Source organism: Propithecus coquereli, unplaced genomic scaffold (assembly GCF_000956105.1).
Source record: "Propithecus coquereli isolate 6110/MARCELLA unplaced genomic scaffold, Pcoq_1.0 Scaffold105, whole genome shotgun sequence".
Taxonomy (NCBI): domain Eukaryota; kingdom Metazoa; phylum Chordata; class Mammalia; order Primates; family Indriidae; genus Propithecus; species Propithecus coquereli.
The window spans coordinates 4,966,265-4,984,489 of NW_012134414.1; the positions used below are offsets into that span (position 1 = coordinate 4,966,265).

The 18,225-nt window shown below is 35.8% G+C and overlaps 1 protein-coding gene across 1 annotated transcript in view; it reads right to left on the reverse strand.

The window, feature by feature from the left end:
- ALCAM (activated leukocyte cell adhesion molecule) overlaps positions 1 to 18,225 on the reverse strand; it is a 281,638-nt gene that overhangs the window by 26,411 nt on the left and 237,002 nt on the right. The window contains exons 5-10 of the mRNA XM_012646017.1: positions 14,917 to 15,029; positions 12,601 to 12,736; positions 12,359 to 12,492; positions 9,679 to 9,811; positions 7,757 to 7,795; positions 7,352 to 7,469 (exon numbers count right to left, since the gene is read on the reverse strand). Coding sequence (XP_012501471.1) covers positions 7,352 to 7,469; positions 7,757 to 7,795; positions 9,679 to 9,811; positions 12,359 to 12,492; positions 12,601 to 12,736; positions 14,917 to 15,029 — 673 coding nt within the window. The remainder of the gene's footprint in view (positions 1 to 7,351; positions 7,470 to 7,756; positions 7,796 to 9,678; positions 9,812 to 12,358; positions 12,493 to 12,600; positions 12,737 to 14,916; positions 15,030 to 18,225) is intronic.

Sequence of the window (18,225 nt, forward strand, 5' to 3'; positions counted from 1 at the left end):
CCCCCCCCCATTGTGCACACCGCACTCATTAGGTGTGAATATACCCATCCCCTCCTACCCCTCCCATCTGCCTGACATCCAATGGATGTTAAGTGTTGATCAGTTAATACCAATTTGATGGTGAGTGCATGTGGTGATTGTTTTTCCATTCTTGTGATACTTCACTTAGTAGAATGGGCTCCAGCTCTATCCAGGAGAATATAAGAGGTGCTAGATCATCATTTTTTTTTATGACTGAGTAGAACTCTATGGTAGACATATATCACATTTTATTAATCCACTCATGTATTGATGGGCACTTGAGTTGTTTCCATATCTTTGCAATTGTGAATTTTGCTGCTATGAACATTCTAGTGCAGATGTCTTTTTTATAGAATGTCTTTTGTTCCTTTGGGTAGATGTCCAGTACTGGGATTGCTGGATCAAATGGTAGTTCTACTTGTAGCTCTTTGAGGTATCTCCATATTGCTTTCCACAGAGGTTGTACTAGTTTGCAGTCCCACCAGCAGTGTATGAGTGTTCCTATCTCTCCACATCCACGCCAACATTTATTGTTTTGGGACTTTTTGATAAAGGCCATTCTCCATCAGTGTCTCTTTTTAGAAACTTTAAATATGGAAGAAAATTTAAATCATAGATCCATAAAAAGTTAATGTGAGAAGAAGCCCTAGAGGTGACCCTGTAGTCTAAGCTTTAAGGCATTGAGAAGAGTCTTGGCCCTGGGGTCAATAAGCCTGGGTTTTCATGCTCCTGTGTCAAGTCTGAGCTGCAAGACCTTGGACAAGTCCCTCCTCTTACACATGCTTGCTCATCTATAAACAGCAGGATCTTCTCACAGGGCTGGTGTGAGGATAAATGTGGTAGTTTATGTGAAATTAACTGGCAGGTTACAGGGACCAGGTCATATGGCTACTGAGTAGCACAAGGGAGTTCAAATCTAAATCTCAATGCCTCATTCTGTGTTACTCCCATAAGAACAGTGCCTTTAAAGGGCTAAAGTGGCTTTCCAATAACTTTCAGAGGGTTTTAAGATTTTTTTGGTTTGAGATTTTCCCAATGTTATAAACTGGTTTTGAGATCTGGAAAGGAGGTAGGCATCTACACTGGTGGTACCCTCTAAGTATGCCTTTATTTGAATAATTTAGTGAGAGGATGGAGGAGGTAGGAAAAGTGAAGGGAGGTGAGAGGCACAACCAGAAAATCACAATATGGTTGGCATCATTTTGGAAAAATAAAATACTATAATAGACTTTTATATTTAGAGAACAAAAACAATATTCACTTAAAATAATTCACACATGAAAGAGTTTATGAGATTTTAGATCTTTCAAAAGCAGACATGTGTCTAAAAAATTGAAAACTCTCTTAAAGGGAGTGTGAGGAATTCTTAACTCTTCCTAATTGGAGGAGTATTTTCTGTGAGCACGGTTGACTCACACCACAGAAGGCACCAGGTCTATGAGTATTTACGACGGGGACCAGTGGCAGTACATAGTTGCCACTTCCAGCAAACTGGCCTTTGACAAGTCTGCAGGTAATTAGGATCTTGCCCAAAAGAATGGTTATTTGTCCCCCTTTTCTGGTCACAGCTGTCAGTGAATGAGTCTTCTCTTGGGCCAAGCTTAAGGAAAAGCTAGAGGAGGAGAGGAGGGCATTAATTCCCACTGAGAGTTGTTAGCAAATAATTGATTTGAAGAAGGAAATAGAAAAGAATAAGTTCTTTCTCTCGTTACTACATTTTTCAATTTTATATCCTTAGAATTTCTAAGACTCTGCAAAGAAATTTCTCGAAGAAAGAGGAAATGGTTATGTCCTCAGTAAAAACAGAAAATGGCCTTTCCATCTTGGTTGATAGTGAATATGGGGACCATTAGGTAGGAGACTGAAGATGAAAATAAAAGTAACAATGCTAAATATGCATGAAAACAGGATGCCATCCTAGTTCAAAGTGTTTCTTTAAGGTGGGTGATGTTGGAACTGCATAGCCTGGCTCATGGCAGGAAACGGGACTTTTCATTCTTCACCTTTGGGAAAGACAATGAAAACAAACGCGATATTTTGAAAAATGAAATGAATATATAAAGAGGAGATTTAAAATATGAGAACTTTATATTTTGCTGTGAGCTCTTTCTTTCTCTGGGAACATTCAGGTCACGCACAGTAGAAGAGGGGAAGGCCACGGATGGTTTTGCCCTTTGAGACCCTGTGATTGACTAGTCAGAGACTGCTGCATTTCACATTATTGTATTTGCCTGCTAGTCCACTGTATTAATGATAGTTTCATAGAATGATGGGGCATTTCTTTTTATTCCTTCTGGCTGCCTGTCAGGTTATTGGTAGAGAAAGAAGCCAAAACTTGGATCAGCCCAGCTTCTCATACAAGTGGAGAGAAAGACTAGGTCAGTCCTGTCCTTAAGAGAACACTCCTTCCTCCAGAGCACTTTATTAAGTGCTGACTGTCAATCAAAGTCAGAGCTGAAATTTTAATTCCAAAGGAGTTCTGGTAAGGCAGCAAAATATATTTGAAAGTACTATATGGGATTTGGAATAAAATACTTGCTACTTATGATACCTTGGAAGGTTAATCCCATTGTGACTTAGATACTATGAAATGGTATTAATTGTATGTACTTTGTTAAATTGTTGAGGATTTCTGTAAAAGTAACTGCCCCTAAAAAAGTATGTGTTCGTGTGGTGATAAATGAGAAAAGTCCTTTAAAATGTGCTGTTAGTGATCCTCCAGCACTACTTTTTCAATTTATCTAGTGGAGAGTCCCTCCTTCCTCATGAGGACAAATATTTGATTTTAGCATTAAGTACTAATTGAAAGATAGAATCCAGATAAAATCAACTTTCTTGTAAGATCCTGTTCCACAAATCAAGAGATACTAATGGGAAGGATTCTAGAATGGCTTAATATAGCATTGTTTCTTGAGGCTTCAGTGTTATAGGCAAGTCCTCCTTTGCCCTTCAGCCAATTTAGACTGTTTCTGTTTTATTCTGAGAGAGGACTAGAATAATATAGCATTATACATGGCAGAAGTAACATAGGATATTTGTGATTTTTAGATTTCTGGATTTTCTATATATTACACACTAGTTTTCATGAAAATAGCCTTAAGCTCCACAGTTCAAAAAGGTAAATCTCTTGGTAAATTTCCAAGATTCACACAATGAGTATTTTGAGATTACAAATGTCTGCTTAATGGTTGCTCCCACTTTAGTGAAAAGAAGTATTGTGGTCAGGGTCTCTTAGGTGCAACCAACCTGGAAATTATGGTTTTACATACTTCTGAAGAAGTTTGTGGCTACTTCATTCTGCCCTTACACTTTATCTTTGGATTTTTTAATTTTTTGTTATTAATAGTTCTTCTACTATAAGATATGCAAGAGAGGATTCAGATCTTAAATAATAACATTTAACTTCCTATAGAACTAAAAACAATGTTTGGAGGACAGAGTAGAGAGAAACTGAAAAGTAATAAAAATTAACCATTGAATTATTTGTAGTTCTTTAATGTTCTTCTACCTATTAAACAACTAGACATAGAGTGGGTTCAGTCAATAAATGCCTTTTGCCTGACCCTGTCTGTTAATATCCTACACATTAAATGATCAGTCATCCATTCTCATTATCAAAACATCTGTAGTTTAAAAAGAAAACATTCCATTGAGAAGTTATATGGATTAATGCAGCAAAGGAGTCATGAGTTCTTACTCTTAAATGAACATGTCATATGAAAATGGGAAAAGAATACAATTGCTAAGCATTTCTTGCTGCAGTTATCCATATTTAAAACAGATATAAAAATATGTAGCTCCTATTAGTGGAATGGAGAATGCATGCAGGCTGAGTGGTCACTAGGTATATTAACAAATGTACCCTTAAATTCTTAGAAATAAAACAGTATTTCTCTTATCTCTTTCCAGTGACTTTTAAAGTTATCAATGCAAAGAATTTCCCCTAAATGTTGCTAAAATTTCACAGCTTTGCTACCTGTATCACAAGAGTGGTCTTAGAAATTCTTAACTTGAAAGCTCTTATTACGAATCTGCACTTACTCTGGACAAGTAGCTTAAGGGGTTAAGAACACTAATTTTTATTGCAAAAATACTGCTTTATTTCAGAGGGCACAAGCAAAGAATAATTAATTAGGAATGCAAAGCACTTAGCAAATCTGAAGTGTTCCACAAATTCTTAATAAAAACCCTTTGATGCTTGGGATGAGAACTGCAATTTATTACATTGATTACCAATAATATTAACTCTATCAAAGTTGGTGCACTTTTCAATTAAATAACAGTTATTTAGATGAATGTTCAGGTCAGATGATAGAAATTGCACTTAATTTAATGAGATTCTTTAAAGGAAATGCTTGAGGCCTTAACCTAAAGACACCATGAAGCCAAGTGGCCAGCATTTACTTACCCGTGATTTAATTTGGGGTCACCATATGGTAATAACAAATGAAGTAACACACATACACACAGACACACACATGTTTTTTTTTGATTCATAGAAGGACAAATGGTGTGTGATAAGATACTGGTCATTGTAATAGGATGATTAAAGATGCTGGGATTGCTCTAAGAACTTAACATTCATTTGACCATAATGTAGAGGACTATAGTTTGCTTTTTAGCTAATTTTCAAGATATGGAGAAATTTTATTTTTATTCTTTTAAGAAACAAAATTACTTTGGATTGCATCAGAAATCCTCATAAAATGGAAATACCCTACAGCCCAAGCTGTGAGATTTGTGAAGGTCTTATCATGGATTACAAAGGGAAGATATGATTTTGAACATCAGGAAACTTGTACACATAGAAGGAAAATTTCTATAAGATAGATATTGCCTCTGGGCAACTGTTTGCATTTCCTTTCACTTACATGGTACAGGCCTTCTAAATTTTCCATAGACACCGTGGACACAAACCCATGTTAATTGTTTATAGGTAAAATGTTCATTGAGAAAAAGAACATATTCGTTACAAATATAATGGTTCATTTTGTGCATCAACTTGATTGGGTCATGTGGTGCACAGACATTTGTCCAAACGTTATCCTGGCTGTGTCTGTGAGAGTGTTTCTGGAGGAGATTAACATTTCAGTCAGTAGATTGAGTAAAGCAGATTGCCCACCCTTATGCAGATGGACCTCATTCAATCAATTGAAGATCTGAATGGAATGGAAAGGCTTAATAACAGAGGGAACTCCTCCTGCCTGACCACTTGAGCTGGGACATTGTTTTTTTTGTTGTTGTTTTTGCTTTTAATTTCTTTCCTTTTGTTTTTGAGACAGAGTCTCACTCTGTTGCCTGGGCTAGAGTGAGTGCCATGGCGTCAGTCTAGCTCACAGCAACCTCAAACTCCTGGGCTCAAGCGATCCTCCTGCCTGAGCCTCCTGAGTAGCTGGGACTACAGGTATGCACCATCATGCCTGGCTAATTTTTCTATTTTTAGTAGAGATGGGGTCTCACTATTGTTCAGGCTGGTGTTGAACTTCTGAGCCTAGGATTACAGGTATCAGCCACTGTGTCCAGCCCGGGACATTGTTTTTTTCCTGCCTTTAGACTTGGACTGAAACATCAGTTTGTGCTGGGTCTTGACCTGGCTATGTTTCAGACTGTAGTTTACAACATTGGCCTTCCTGATTCTCAGGCTTTTGGACATAGATGGAACTACGCATTGGCTCTCCTGGGTCTCTGGCTTCCCAACAGCAGGTCTAAGGACTTCTCAGTCTTCATAATCATGTGAGCCAATTGCTTGTAATAAATCTTTCTTTACACACACACACACACACACACAAACCTTACTAGTGTGATACTCTGGAGAACCCTGACTCCAAGTATTGGTGGGGACTTCTCAAGATGAAGGAATAAAAAGCCAAGATCAGTACTGACTGTACACCAATGTGAGAATGGACATTATGTGCATCAATCACAGCACACAACAGGAAAAATGTGTCTGCCCTATGTGGCAGAAGGACAGAAAGTAGGCATAGTGACTGAAAGGAAGCCCTAGTGATTAAGCCCAAAGACTCTAAAACATCACTGTCTTAAATCAAAAAACATTTACGTCCCTTACAAACTATGTAACCTTAAGCAACCCATTTAACCATTTTCTGACTCAGATTTTTCAGATGTAAAATATAAATAATAATATATCTACTTTATAGATGTGCTGTGGGAACAAAAGAACTCAATAGATGCTTGTGGTGCAATGTGACTTCAAAATTTCTGAACTATTGCCTCCCTTGGATGGCAGCTCCGTTTGAATATTGCTTCATTGGAATTGCCGTATTTATAGGGTGAGATCATGGATCCTGGTTTGAGTCTGCTTTTTTCAATTTTATTTTAAGTTAACTTTCTTAAGTTTTTTTTAAAGGGGATATGTAAGACATAATAATATATAAAATTAAGTCCAAAGTTGCCAATAGCTATAGACATCTCATTGTAGAAATCAATTTATCCCTTATAAGATAAGGGGTTTACAGCCCATGTTTGGAACAAGGAGCATGCCACAAAATCACCAATGGAACTTTTAAAAAATGCAAATGCTGGAACCCCACCCCTACCAGTCGCATCTGAATCTAGGATAGGCAAGGAGTGGACAATGAGAAGTATCAGGCAAGTGTGTATGTTAAGAATCTTCATTGATTTATCAGGTTTTACTTTTAAACCACTGTTAGATGACTTGTAAAGTGCATACTATCTGTAATTTTATGACAAACAATTTTTAACCTTATATCTCTAAAGCATTTTTAAAGAAGTCTTGGTACTTTGTCTAATCAAATCTTAAAAATTCAAGCCAAAATTATGATGTATTTTCTTCTGAAATGGATTCTTATATGGATTATAGTTAACTATCTAGAATAGTGGAGTATTGACAATAAGATATTCTAACTTGTCAGCAGTTTCATTGCTGTCCAGATTTGTCACTGCAAAGATACCCAGTAGTCCCTACAAGATGTACTAACCACTATTAATCTTCAGCAGCCTCAACCAAAAGGTTTAGAATGGTTGACCTTTAGATAGTATATGCTTTTAAAAAATTCACCCAAGCACTAAAAAAAAAAAAGAAAAAAAATCAAAGAATTGAATTCAGACTATTGACTGAGAAAAATAAAGGGACACATGTGAAGTCACACCTCAGGCCATGTCTCTGGTATTGGCAATGTAGTCACTGAAACAAAATCATATTGAAACAAAACATGATCAACCTGATTTGGGAGATATGTCTTTCTGATTGTAGAAATTAAATGCACAGCTGGAGTGAGCATAATTAACACATTGTATTTTCTCCCTGTGAAAGTCAATGAACAATGATGTTCTTTTCCCCACAACTCACTTGGACTTCTTTATGTACAGCCAGTAGACAACACCAGCAACAAGGGCAGCAAGAAGGAGACCAACAACGATTCCCACGATTAGTTTTGCCTGGTCATTCACTTTTTCTTTGTTTTCATCTAGAACAAAGAAGAAAAGTCCATGCAATTACAGACAATGCCAAGGATTTTTAAAAGGAAGTCAATCTAGATATTATTTCTTAAAAATGTCTAAGGCTCACTACTATGATTGACATGCAAACTTGTGATTTTAAAGGGTAAAATTTTAGCGTTTTTACTATCTCGTCTCATTTGGTGTCTTAGTTCAAATCAGAATTGTGGACAGCTAATAAAATTACTTATACCATGACACTTCATAGATCTTGAGCTGATAGTCAAGGAAGAAGAGTCGGCAGCATAGTACCTACCACTTATCTCGTCTGCCTCATCGTGTTCTGGAATACTTACTGAAATGAAAAATGTTAATATGAAATTAAAAACAAAATTTGTTGATATATGAAAGTCACCTTTACCATTATAGTATGATGTAATAATACTGGATGATAAGATATCTATTCTACAACTAAGGGTAAAAAAAAAAATCACACTTAATAGACCATGACCTTCTCTACAAAGAAATTAATCTTGTTTTAAGGGAGAGTAGTTAAAACCTCAAAAGTATCACACTACCATAGAAAATTTCACAAGTTATGAGCTATTGTATTAATCTGAAATACATATTAATTTTTCCACTATCTACCACCTTTTAATAATACTTCTTTTTTAAGAGAAACCAAGTTGGTACCTATGAAGTCTATAATGTGGTGTTTCTCAACTTTTCTCAACTTTTCTCAACTACCCTGATATAGGAGAATTCATTTTATCCTCCAGTGTCAAGGAGTTACCACCAGATGTTCTCAAAGTGGTAGGGGTAGAGATTGAAACTGGGGATGCCTCAGTAATCTCTGAGAAGCAACATAAGCGATGTTTTCAAAAGTCCCCCAAATGACTCTAACAGCACCATGCTCTTGGTTCAAGAATCACTGTTGTGTTGAAATCTCATCTAATGTTAAATTATATAAATATTCTTCAAAGTGCATGGGTCTGCATCAGAAATGCCAGTGATGTTTACTAAAATGCAGATGCCCTGACCCTCCTCATACATACGAAATTGGTATCTCAGGAGGTGCTCACTGATTTTGAAAACAATTGGATTAAATGTTGATCAAGCCACTGCAAGGCCTAGAAAACCAAAGCACACCATTCAATGTGCTAAAATAAAAAGAGAGATTTGCATTCAGGAAAAAAGAATAGGTTCTCTTCTAGGTAGGACAAATCAATGCTCTCTGAATTGCATTCTGAGAAGTCAATATTCTTATTTTAGAGTTAAATTTCTTTGGTTCTTTTCTCCTGTCAATCCATCAGGTCTTTATATTCCACTGTTAAGGGGCAATTATCCTTAGACAATTATTTTCTCCTAGTTCCTGCTAATTCCTAACCAGTGTATCCCTAGCTTGCTAATGTCACATGCAGGATTCCAACTGACTGCAGAATAAATATATGGTGGGTCAGTTAGTATCCTGTCCAGAACCAATCCTCATTTTAGGCCTGTACTGATTTAAGGTTGACATAGCAATAGGAAGAATAAGAAAATTGAGGATTATGGATGCTTTCACATGAAATGACAACTGTTTTCAGAAGGAGCTGCTGTTTGTATGTATGTATTACCCTGATTTCAGCTTTGACAGTTTTTTTCACTTTCTCTGAGATAATTTTCTTTATCTGATTTTTGGCTATGATTCAAACATGATATGATAACAAAATTTCATAAACTAGCTTTCATAAATTCTAACATCACTCTTTCTAATTTGCTAAATGACTTTAAGTTTGTGGCATTTTTGTACAACATAAGGGTTGGATAAATATTGATGCCACAAAGAATTGGAATGCAAAATAACAGACTAAAGGGAATTAAAAATTTACCAAATTTAAAACTGTTACAAAAAATGTTTTAAAATAGTCTTGGAATTATCTCTACTCTGAACACAAAACATGGATTTATTAATAGCAACTCATTTCTCATTCTTTGTTGTTTTTGGGAAATGTCCTGTAGAGGATAAAGTCTCTGACCCATAAAATATGAAATGATTTAACTGTCAAGACAAGGATAGTACAAGAATGGACACCAGGAAGGAAGAAAAAAATAATCTTATGATGATGATACCAAATGCAAAATAAATAAATAAAACTTACCATAATGCAGTACAGGAAGATGGAATTGAAGATTTTAAACTAATGAAGAAAACTTCAAATTTTCTTACTTTTTTAATTTCAGAAATGAAATACTCACTAGCAGAGACATTCAAGGAGTTTACTGTTCTCTCCAGCTGGTTTTCTGCTGTGCAAGTTAATGTAACATTCTCTTCAGGGGAAATGATAATTTTACTATAATACCTGCCATTGATATAAGGAGATTCCTCTGTCTGGAAAAAGAAGAAGGAAGATGGGTTTAGAAATAACAATGGATTCAAAAGGTTGGGCAAGAGTAATATTGAATGTAATAGAATAGGCGTGGTGCTCTGTAGAGCAGTCTGTGTTCAAGGGGCTAAGATCATAGATAGAGAACTATATGGGACAATGCCTACAGAGATTAGCAAATCTGTAATGAGATTTCTTTTTATGTTTCTATTGTAAATGCTAATAATTAAGTTAATTGAACTTTTCCTTTTCAATGGAATCTCAGGTTTAGTCAATAGTTTGGCATGATGACCCATCTCAAAATAATTAATTAGTGATTACTTAATCAATAATTTTCCCTCCATAAATGAGAATTTAATTATTTATGAATTTGATCACTGTTCTTCACTGTGGGGATTAATTCTTTGATCTTAAACTGTTAATATCTAAGTGTGTACGTATGTATGATTTGCTCATGGGTAAATGAAACCATTTTTCCTAAATTCTTCTGTTGTAAATAAAGAGGATGGATTTGTTTCAGTGACTGCTAAGTCCATTTGATTTTTGTGAGGGCAATCACCACATTGAATTCCTCCAACCACAAGAAAAAGATCCACTTTAATCTCATCTCCAGGATTTGACTCCTAAAACCAACAAGACTGAAGCAAATAAGCACTTACATTCTTTTCTTGGTCATTTTATACACATTGTTTTCTATATAGTTCCCTTTCTATATTGGTAAGTGCCTTCAGGACAAGAGCTAGTCTCAAGATTTGGGATATCTTCTAGTTGCTGGGGGCAGAGGAGGGGCAGAAATATCTCATAGTTGTAAAATAATAGATTTACCAAGCTTTTGAGGAAGGGAGAAATAAAATATTATGGCTGCATCAGCACAAACCTAGAGCAAGAAAAATAACATATCACCTAGTGGGCCAGAATCAATCTTTCTCCTTGACAATGAAGTATGGCATTATTATTTTTATCCTCATAGTCAGTTCACCTGCTATTTTTTTCACTTCCCACTAGGATTTTTTTTATGATTTTTCTCACTGAATCTTTGTTTTTGTTTCTTTAATCTCTACAAAATGTATTTGCTCATTTCTAGAATGGCCTTTTAAATACTTGTATCTTTGCATTCATCAAATATTTATTGTGTGCTGATTTTTCTATTTTCTATGCCTGCATTGCCAATACTCCAAAGTTCTTTTTTTTTTTTGCTGCACTTATTACTTAATTAAGCTAGAGAGTAAAAATAATAGCATAGGAAAGAAACAGCCATATTTTATGCTAAAACACAGGTCTATACATTGTCAACTGTTTAGATGGTTCGAGTCTTCATTCTGAATCAAGAAAACTGCATTTTCCTAGGCTTAAGAGGCCCAGAGCCTCCTTGCCTCCTCTCTCATGATCTCTCACTGTGTCTCCATCACACCTAACCAAATCAGGAGTCATTTGTGCCAAGTGTGCTCACTCTTTTGGGGGCCTTCCATATCTTACATACATCACCCATAGGTGAAAGAGCTAAAATCTACCTTGCTCTGAAAAACTGCATTGTATAAGCTGGACCAGTGGCCCAACTTCCCCCAGACAGAGGAAGAGTGGAGATTTTTATTTAAAATTGATTTTCAGATCTTTGCTTTATACATATGTTTTAAAATTTCAACTGGGTTAAAAACTGGGAAGGAGGCAGCACAGGAGATTCAAATAATCAAATGGCACTGCTGGATGTTCCTTATGAGTCTTTAATTGGTTCTATTGAGAAAAGGGGACATGAAGACTGTTGGAGAGAAAGTGGAATTAACAAGTATGTCAGTAACACCAGTAGATTGCCAATTTAGTGGAATTACAATTCGGAATCCCTAGTGACAGACCAGATTATCTCTCTCTTTTTTTTTTTTCTTGGTCAAAGACTTAGTTTTGAAAGAAAATTACTAATAGTGTCCATAATTTCTTAAACATTTCCTAGTTTAAAAATTTACTATTATTAAAATGTCCTGCAAAGGATAAAAATATTAAGATTTGGTTCATAACCCCTTTCATTCAGAAGAGCACACTCTAGACACTACATATGTAGCTTGCCTTTTTCTGGCCCTAGCCCTGGAACAGACATATCAGATCGTATGTTCACAAGCAGTGACTGTGTTCTTCACCCCCTGCCCTGTGGCCCAGGTTTCAGAAGAAATATCCCTTAACATGCATCAGTAAAAGCAAAGTAATGGAGGCTACTTATATATCTAAGATGTATAAGTTTATAATGCAGAAAAGTATATACTTTAATGTTTTAATCACCCAAGTTTCAGGAAATAATGACCATGAAGCAACACTCAATTTACATTCTTTAAAAAAAAATATACTGACAACAGAATAATCATCCTTCCATTCTCCATGGCCCTGGGATTTAAAATTTCTCTTTGATCCTTGTTTTTCCTTTGGGAAAACTAAGAAGTTAGCAAAAGCTTCCTCTGAGAAGATTGCAAATTTCATATGGTAACAAACCAACCTACAGTTTAGGTACCTAAATAAAACCCTATATTGGACCAAGTGCAGAATATAATGAGGAGACAAATACTTGCTTGGTTTATGACGCTTCCACTGCCAGTGATTGTCCACTGTATAGCTGGTTTCGGAAAACCTTCCACGTGGCAGATTATTGTTTTAGACAGTCCACTGGGATCAGTTTTCTTTGTCATTTTTATTTGAGGTTTTCCTAAAATATCATTACAATTTAAACGTGATGTTGAACTGAGATCATAAAAGAAACCAGGCATCAAATTCTCAAAGAATAATTTGAATTGGTGCCTAAACATTTGATTACCTTCTACAATAAGAGTCAATGACTCGCTTTTCTTTAGTCCTTCAACCTCTTGCAGAGCAGTTTCACAGACGTAGTTTCCAGCATCCTGATAATGAAGACTAGAAAATGATGGGCTAGATCGAAGCCTGATGTTATCCTGATTAAATAAAAAGTGAATTACCTCACATGGCACAATTGTAACTCTCTTTGTATTTATTAGATAATAATTAAGCCTAAAACTATTCTTCTGGGTGTAATAAAAATACAAGCTTCTTTTTCTTAACTTCAGATGCTTTCAAAAATAGATTACCTTTTTCCTTTGTAGTTTTAGAATCAGACATATCAGAGTTTTATTTCAGATTCTTCCATTTATTGAATTTATAATTTGGAACAAGTTCATAAACTTTTGAGACTCAGTTTCCTAATTTGTGAAATGGGATGATAAAATTTCCATATTGAATTGTTATAAGGAGTTAATTATACAAATAATGCTATGTGTTTACATTAATGAAAGTTTTCAATGGATAGTACCAACTTTTTGTGGTGTATGTAGATCTAGAATTGACAGACATGGAGACTTGTGGTATCTAATCAATGATGGGTATAAATGACTGAAAGTCATGTTATAGCATACGGTTACCAACATAAGGGATCCGTTACAGAGTGCTATAGTATGAAAGCATACCCCAATTTTGTGTTGGAAACTTAATCCTTAAATTCACATGCTGATGGTATTTGGAGGTAGGATTTTGGGGTGGTAATTAGGATTAGATTAGGTCACCAAGATGGGGCCCCTGGACGGGACAGATGGCTTTATTAGAAGAGGACAAAAGACCTGAATTGGCGCACTCTTGCCCTCTCACCTTGCCCTTCACTATGTTTCTATTCTAATTTCTAAGAACAAAGAAAATACAAAATTTAAAGTGTCACCTGGTATACAGAAAATAGTCTCATTTTACTGGGAATTGAAATGTTCTAAGCAGGCAATTAAACACAATCCTAAGAGTATATAGTGACTGCAGTTGATGTTAAAAACTGTTTTAGCCACAGTAAACTTAGTTTCTGTAGTCCTGTAGTAAAGCCCACTGTGAGTGTTTATACAGCCGTTATATTATTTAGACTAGTTACCTAGAACTTGTCGAGACTTCTGACCACTGACTACTACAAATATAAATTTCATGTTAAATATGCAGTCTAAAGGGTGATACTTTATCTTAGTGAACAAGAAGTTGTGATGAGGCTTTGGCTGAAAGAGAGTGAAACAGAAACAGAGCTCTAAGAGTAAGAGAGCAAGTAACAGAGAATTTAGTATTCAAAGGGATCAAACAGCAGAGAGTAAAGCAATAAAAAATAATTTATATGTTCATCAAAAGGAAACTCTAGCAATAAATTTTTCCACAATTTTTTATAAAGATAATTCTTTTCAACTTCTATTTCAAATGGTATGTGTGTTTTCTCAATATATCACTGGTTACGGGCTCTTGTTGCAAATCATGTTCTCGTAAACAAAGGCACTGGGCGTTAGGATATACTAGCCAATGATTTAAGTGGAGGAATCATAATCATGATCTTTTTCTTTGCTAATAACCTTGCCTCAAATCACCAATCATCAATCCTACTTTCTCACTCTAAAAAAATAGCAATGAGTCTCCAGGTAACAGCCTACATTTCAGATAATTACAAACACATAAGCTCTCACTCAGGAAATACTTATTAAGCTCCCAGTATGTTCTAGGGGTTACTGTGGCCCAGGGATGAAAAGATATTGCTTCTGAGAGGCTCCTAGCACAGTGCAACCTGCTTTCAGAAACTTAAGAGTAGTTTCAGCAGCAGAGACAAAAAAAAAGGTGTATTATCAAAGCATAATGTTTATAATCAGAAAGGCTGGCCTTGAGTCTCGTCTCTGTCAGTCATGAGCCTTCTTGCCTCAATTTCTTTGTGAATAACATGGGGGAAATAATAAATAACCTTCATACTGTATAAGGTTGTTGTAAGCATCATATAAAAATAATGTAAGTTAAAACATACTGTAAATCATTAAGCCCTAAGGCATATATGTTTGTGTGTATGTACACACACACTTGTATGTGTGTAATTACTTAATATATGCACATAACTAAAATAGCACCCCAAACTAAGTTTTAGAGTATCAGTTATGGATGCCAACCTGTTGTTGAGTGCCCTTAAAATGTTACTGTGATTTGATTTGTATTATTACTGAGAGAGAGAATGAATGTGGCTGTACAAACATATCCATGAATATATGTATTTGGATATAACATAAAGTGCCAAAGAAATCAGTCCAAAGAGCAGTATAGTACTGAGAAATACACTTACTTTCATCCACACCACCGTTGCGTTCCTACTGGCAGATATCGTACATGACACAGGCAGGGCATCACCAATCTGCTTGGTAACTTCCCCACTCGGGTTTAAGGACAAATCCAAATCTGTGAACCAGAAAATCTGCTTAAAATACAAACTCCAAGAAAGTAAGACAGTAAAAATATTTTGGAAAAGAAAATATGAAAGAAAAAAATCCTTCTAACTGCAGTTAAAAATTCAGAACTGATTTATCTGACTCAAATAACGACAGTAGGTAGCACAATGAGCCTAGTTTCTCAAGCCAGCTTTGAGACCAGTTTGGACAAGTGAATGCTCAATCTAATTCATTAATGATTTATTTGCAGTTAACATTTTGAGAGCATGTCAATATTGCCCTCAAGAAAAAAATCTTAAATCACTTCTGGAAGAAAATAAAGAAAGATGATGTCTAGATAATATTATAAAAAGAGATGGTAAGGCATAAATGTTGGAAAATCAAGTATATTTACACAGCAGGTGATAAACTGAAAAACTATGAGGTAGTCTATGTGTTTCTCCGGAGGGAATTGACTATAGTAGTAGATATTTTTAAAGAATGCTATTCCATTTCTCATGCAATTGATATTTTAAAGAAGATCTATTATTAGGTACACTGTCAGCAGAAATCATTTTTTCAAAAGAGAATATAAATGCATCTAAAGATACATCATCTTTCAGATGAAAACTAATTTCTGTAAAAATCTTGCTGTCATAGTATGATCTATATGAGGAAAATCCAATTCAATTGAACAAACATTTACTGTACAGCTACTATGTCCCAAGAACTGATGGGAGATGCAGAGATGAATAATGAGCTTACAACTTAATGAGGTAGAGATATTATGCACTCGACCGACAACAATACACAGCCCACGAGATCAGTACCTAGCAGCAAACCTACTACAGATTAAGAGCTCAATAAGTATTTGTTGAAAGATTAAAGACAGGCTACAAACAGAGGTACAAACAAAGACTTATGGGAGTTTAGAGAACAGAGCCAATCTAGTTTCTAAGCAGTAATAAAGGATTTGTATAGGAGGCACTGCATGTTTGTGGCCCCTGATGGTTGATAAGTGGAGAGGTAGGGAAAACTTTTGCCGTATTAAGCAAAGGCAAAGAGGTGAGGGAGCTTGGCATATTTCACAATGCTGCATAATCTGGTATGAATGGTGATAACTCATGAAAGGGAAACCTATACAATTATTTGAGGCCATACTGCAAAGGGCCATCCATGGAGGTGAGACTTCATTCTAGGGTATGGCGATCTGCCATTGCACTCCACATTTCTCCTTAGTTTTACATGTTGTAATTGCAATTTGTTGATTGTTTGCAACATTATTTTTTTTTCTTGTTAATTATTATGGGTACATGATAGTTGTATATCTTTATAGGGTACATGTGATATTTTTATGGTTTATAAAATGTCACGTGGTTACTTAGAGAGCTAAACATGTGATGTTTTGGTACAGGTAAACAATGTGAATTAATCAAGTCAGGGTATTGGGGTGTCCGTCACCTCAGGCATTTATGCAACATCCTTTTAAATGTTTGTCTTTCCTGTTAGACTGCAAGTGCCATGAGGGTGGTGACTATGACTTGGTTTGTCACTGAGGTACCCACAGTGCCTGCCACAGGGTAGGCTCTCAAACACTTATTGTTGAATGAATGAAGGGAAGGAGCATGCTTTCAAAGTTCCTCATTAATATTAAAAATGCACCATCACATAGAAAAGTGGAATTTCCTCAGAATATTTGATTGAATTATCTTTAGATGAAAATGAGTTAGAAGCTTTTATTAGCTAGATAGTTAATTTGCCAGTGAGAAGCTAAAAAATTTTAAAGGATAATTATGAACTTTGAAAGTTCTGATGAAGAATCTATGTGTGCATGAACTGGCACAGGAAGAGTAGCTATTTCATCAGCAACTGGGAATTTGTAGGCTGAGAGTCTTTATGAGAGGTCTGTTCTGCAAACATGTACAGGAATGGGTTGGTGTTTTTCTGCTCACACTTCCTTTAGTCATCTATGGAAAGGATATGAATCTTGCCTTTGGAAAATAAACAAGCTATTAAAAATAAGTGGGCAAAAATAGGATTTTTTGCTTTTATATGGTTTAGAGTCAAATGCTGATTTACTTGCAATACTTTTTTCAGCTTTTGAAGAGCAGTAGGGCCTTAAAACCCAATGTTACAGTCTTCTCATAAAAATCAAAATGCATTTCAATCTAATTAAATGCAATAACATCTAATTAAACTGTTACACACTTTTTGTTTAATTTCCCCCATCACAGCTGATCATCTAGACATTACGTGGTTGTCATCTAGTCTTTTGCTTTGTCATTCTACTATCTATCCCTCCCTGCATGATCTAGAAGTAATACAAGTAGGAACCATCTTCTTTTAGAGTCCTGTGTACCTAGCATCTCTTAAGCATAAGCACATCACACCATCTCTAAGGCACTGGATTATTGATTATTGGCCCAAAGACATCATGAACAATGACATCAGAGGACTCTCTCACAGGCAATTCTATCTGCTGGCTATATTCCCTCACTTCGTTATTTTATTTTTTTCATGCAACAGGCCTGGATAAATGGTCCCATGACTGACTGGTCCTTAGAGGAAAACTAGCACTATTATTATACTGAGAGGTCACTGCTTCCTCTCTAACTAGCCCCTGATGGCAGACATACTCAAATCCATGCGACATGGACATGGAGTAAACAGAGAAATGGCCCAGCTACGAGCATCTCTTAACAGTCCACTGTTTTTACAGGGCTCCCTAGGGTGCACTTCCAACATCAGACAATCAAAAGCAACCATCTGGTTGTTTTATTCCCAATGCACCCCCTTGTATCTCCCTTAATGTTTTTGCTCCTTTCTCACATGTTTTTCAAGCATTGTGGATAGAGTGAAAGATTTAGAACCAAGTGTTCAGAACAATTTCTGATGTCTCTTCCTAGTCAGTGGCATTGTAGTGGACCATGTCTAGAGGAAACCTTAATGATGGTACTGTTGGGTGCGAAGGACTTATTAGAAAGTTTGTTCTATACTTCCAAGTGAGATGGACATTTTCCTAAAGTACACTGTGCATTCTAGTGTCACCGGGGTACAGCGTGAGTTATTAGTTTGTTGTTCCCATGATATATCAGGTACACCAATAATATGGACTCTCATGAATCACAAAATAAAGAACTCTTAAGTGTCTGTTTGTTATGTATTTCTTTTTCCATCACACTGGGGCAAATACAAGTTTCAGAGTATCTGGAAATCAAAAGCAGATT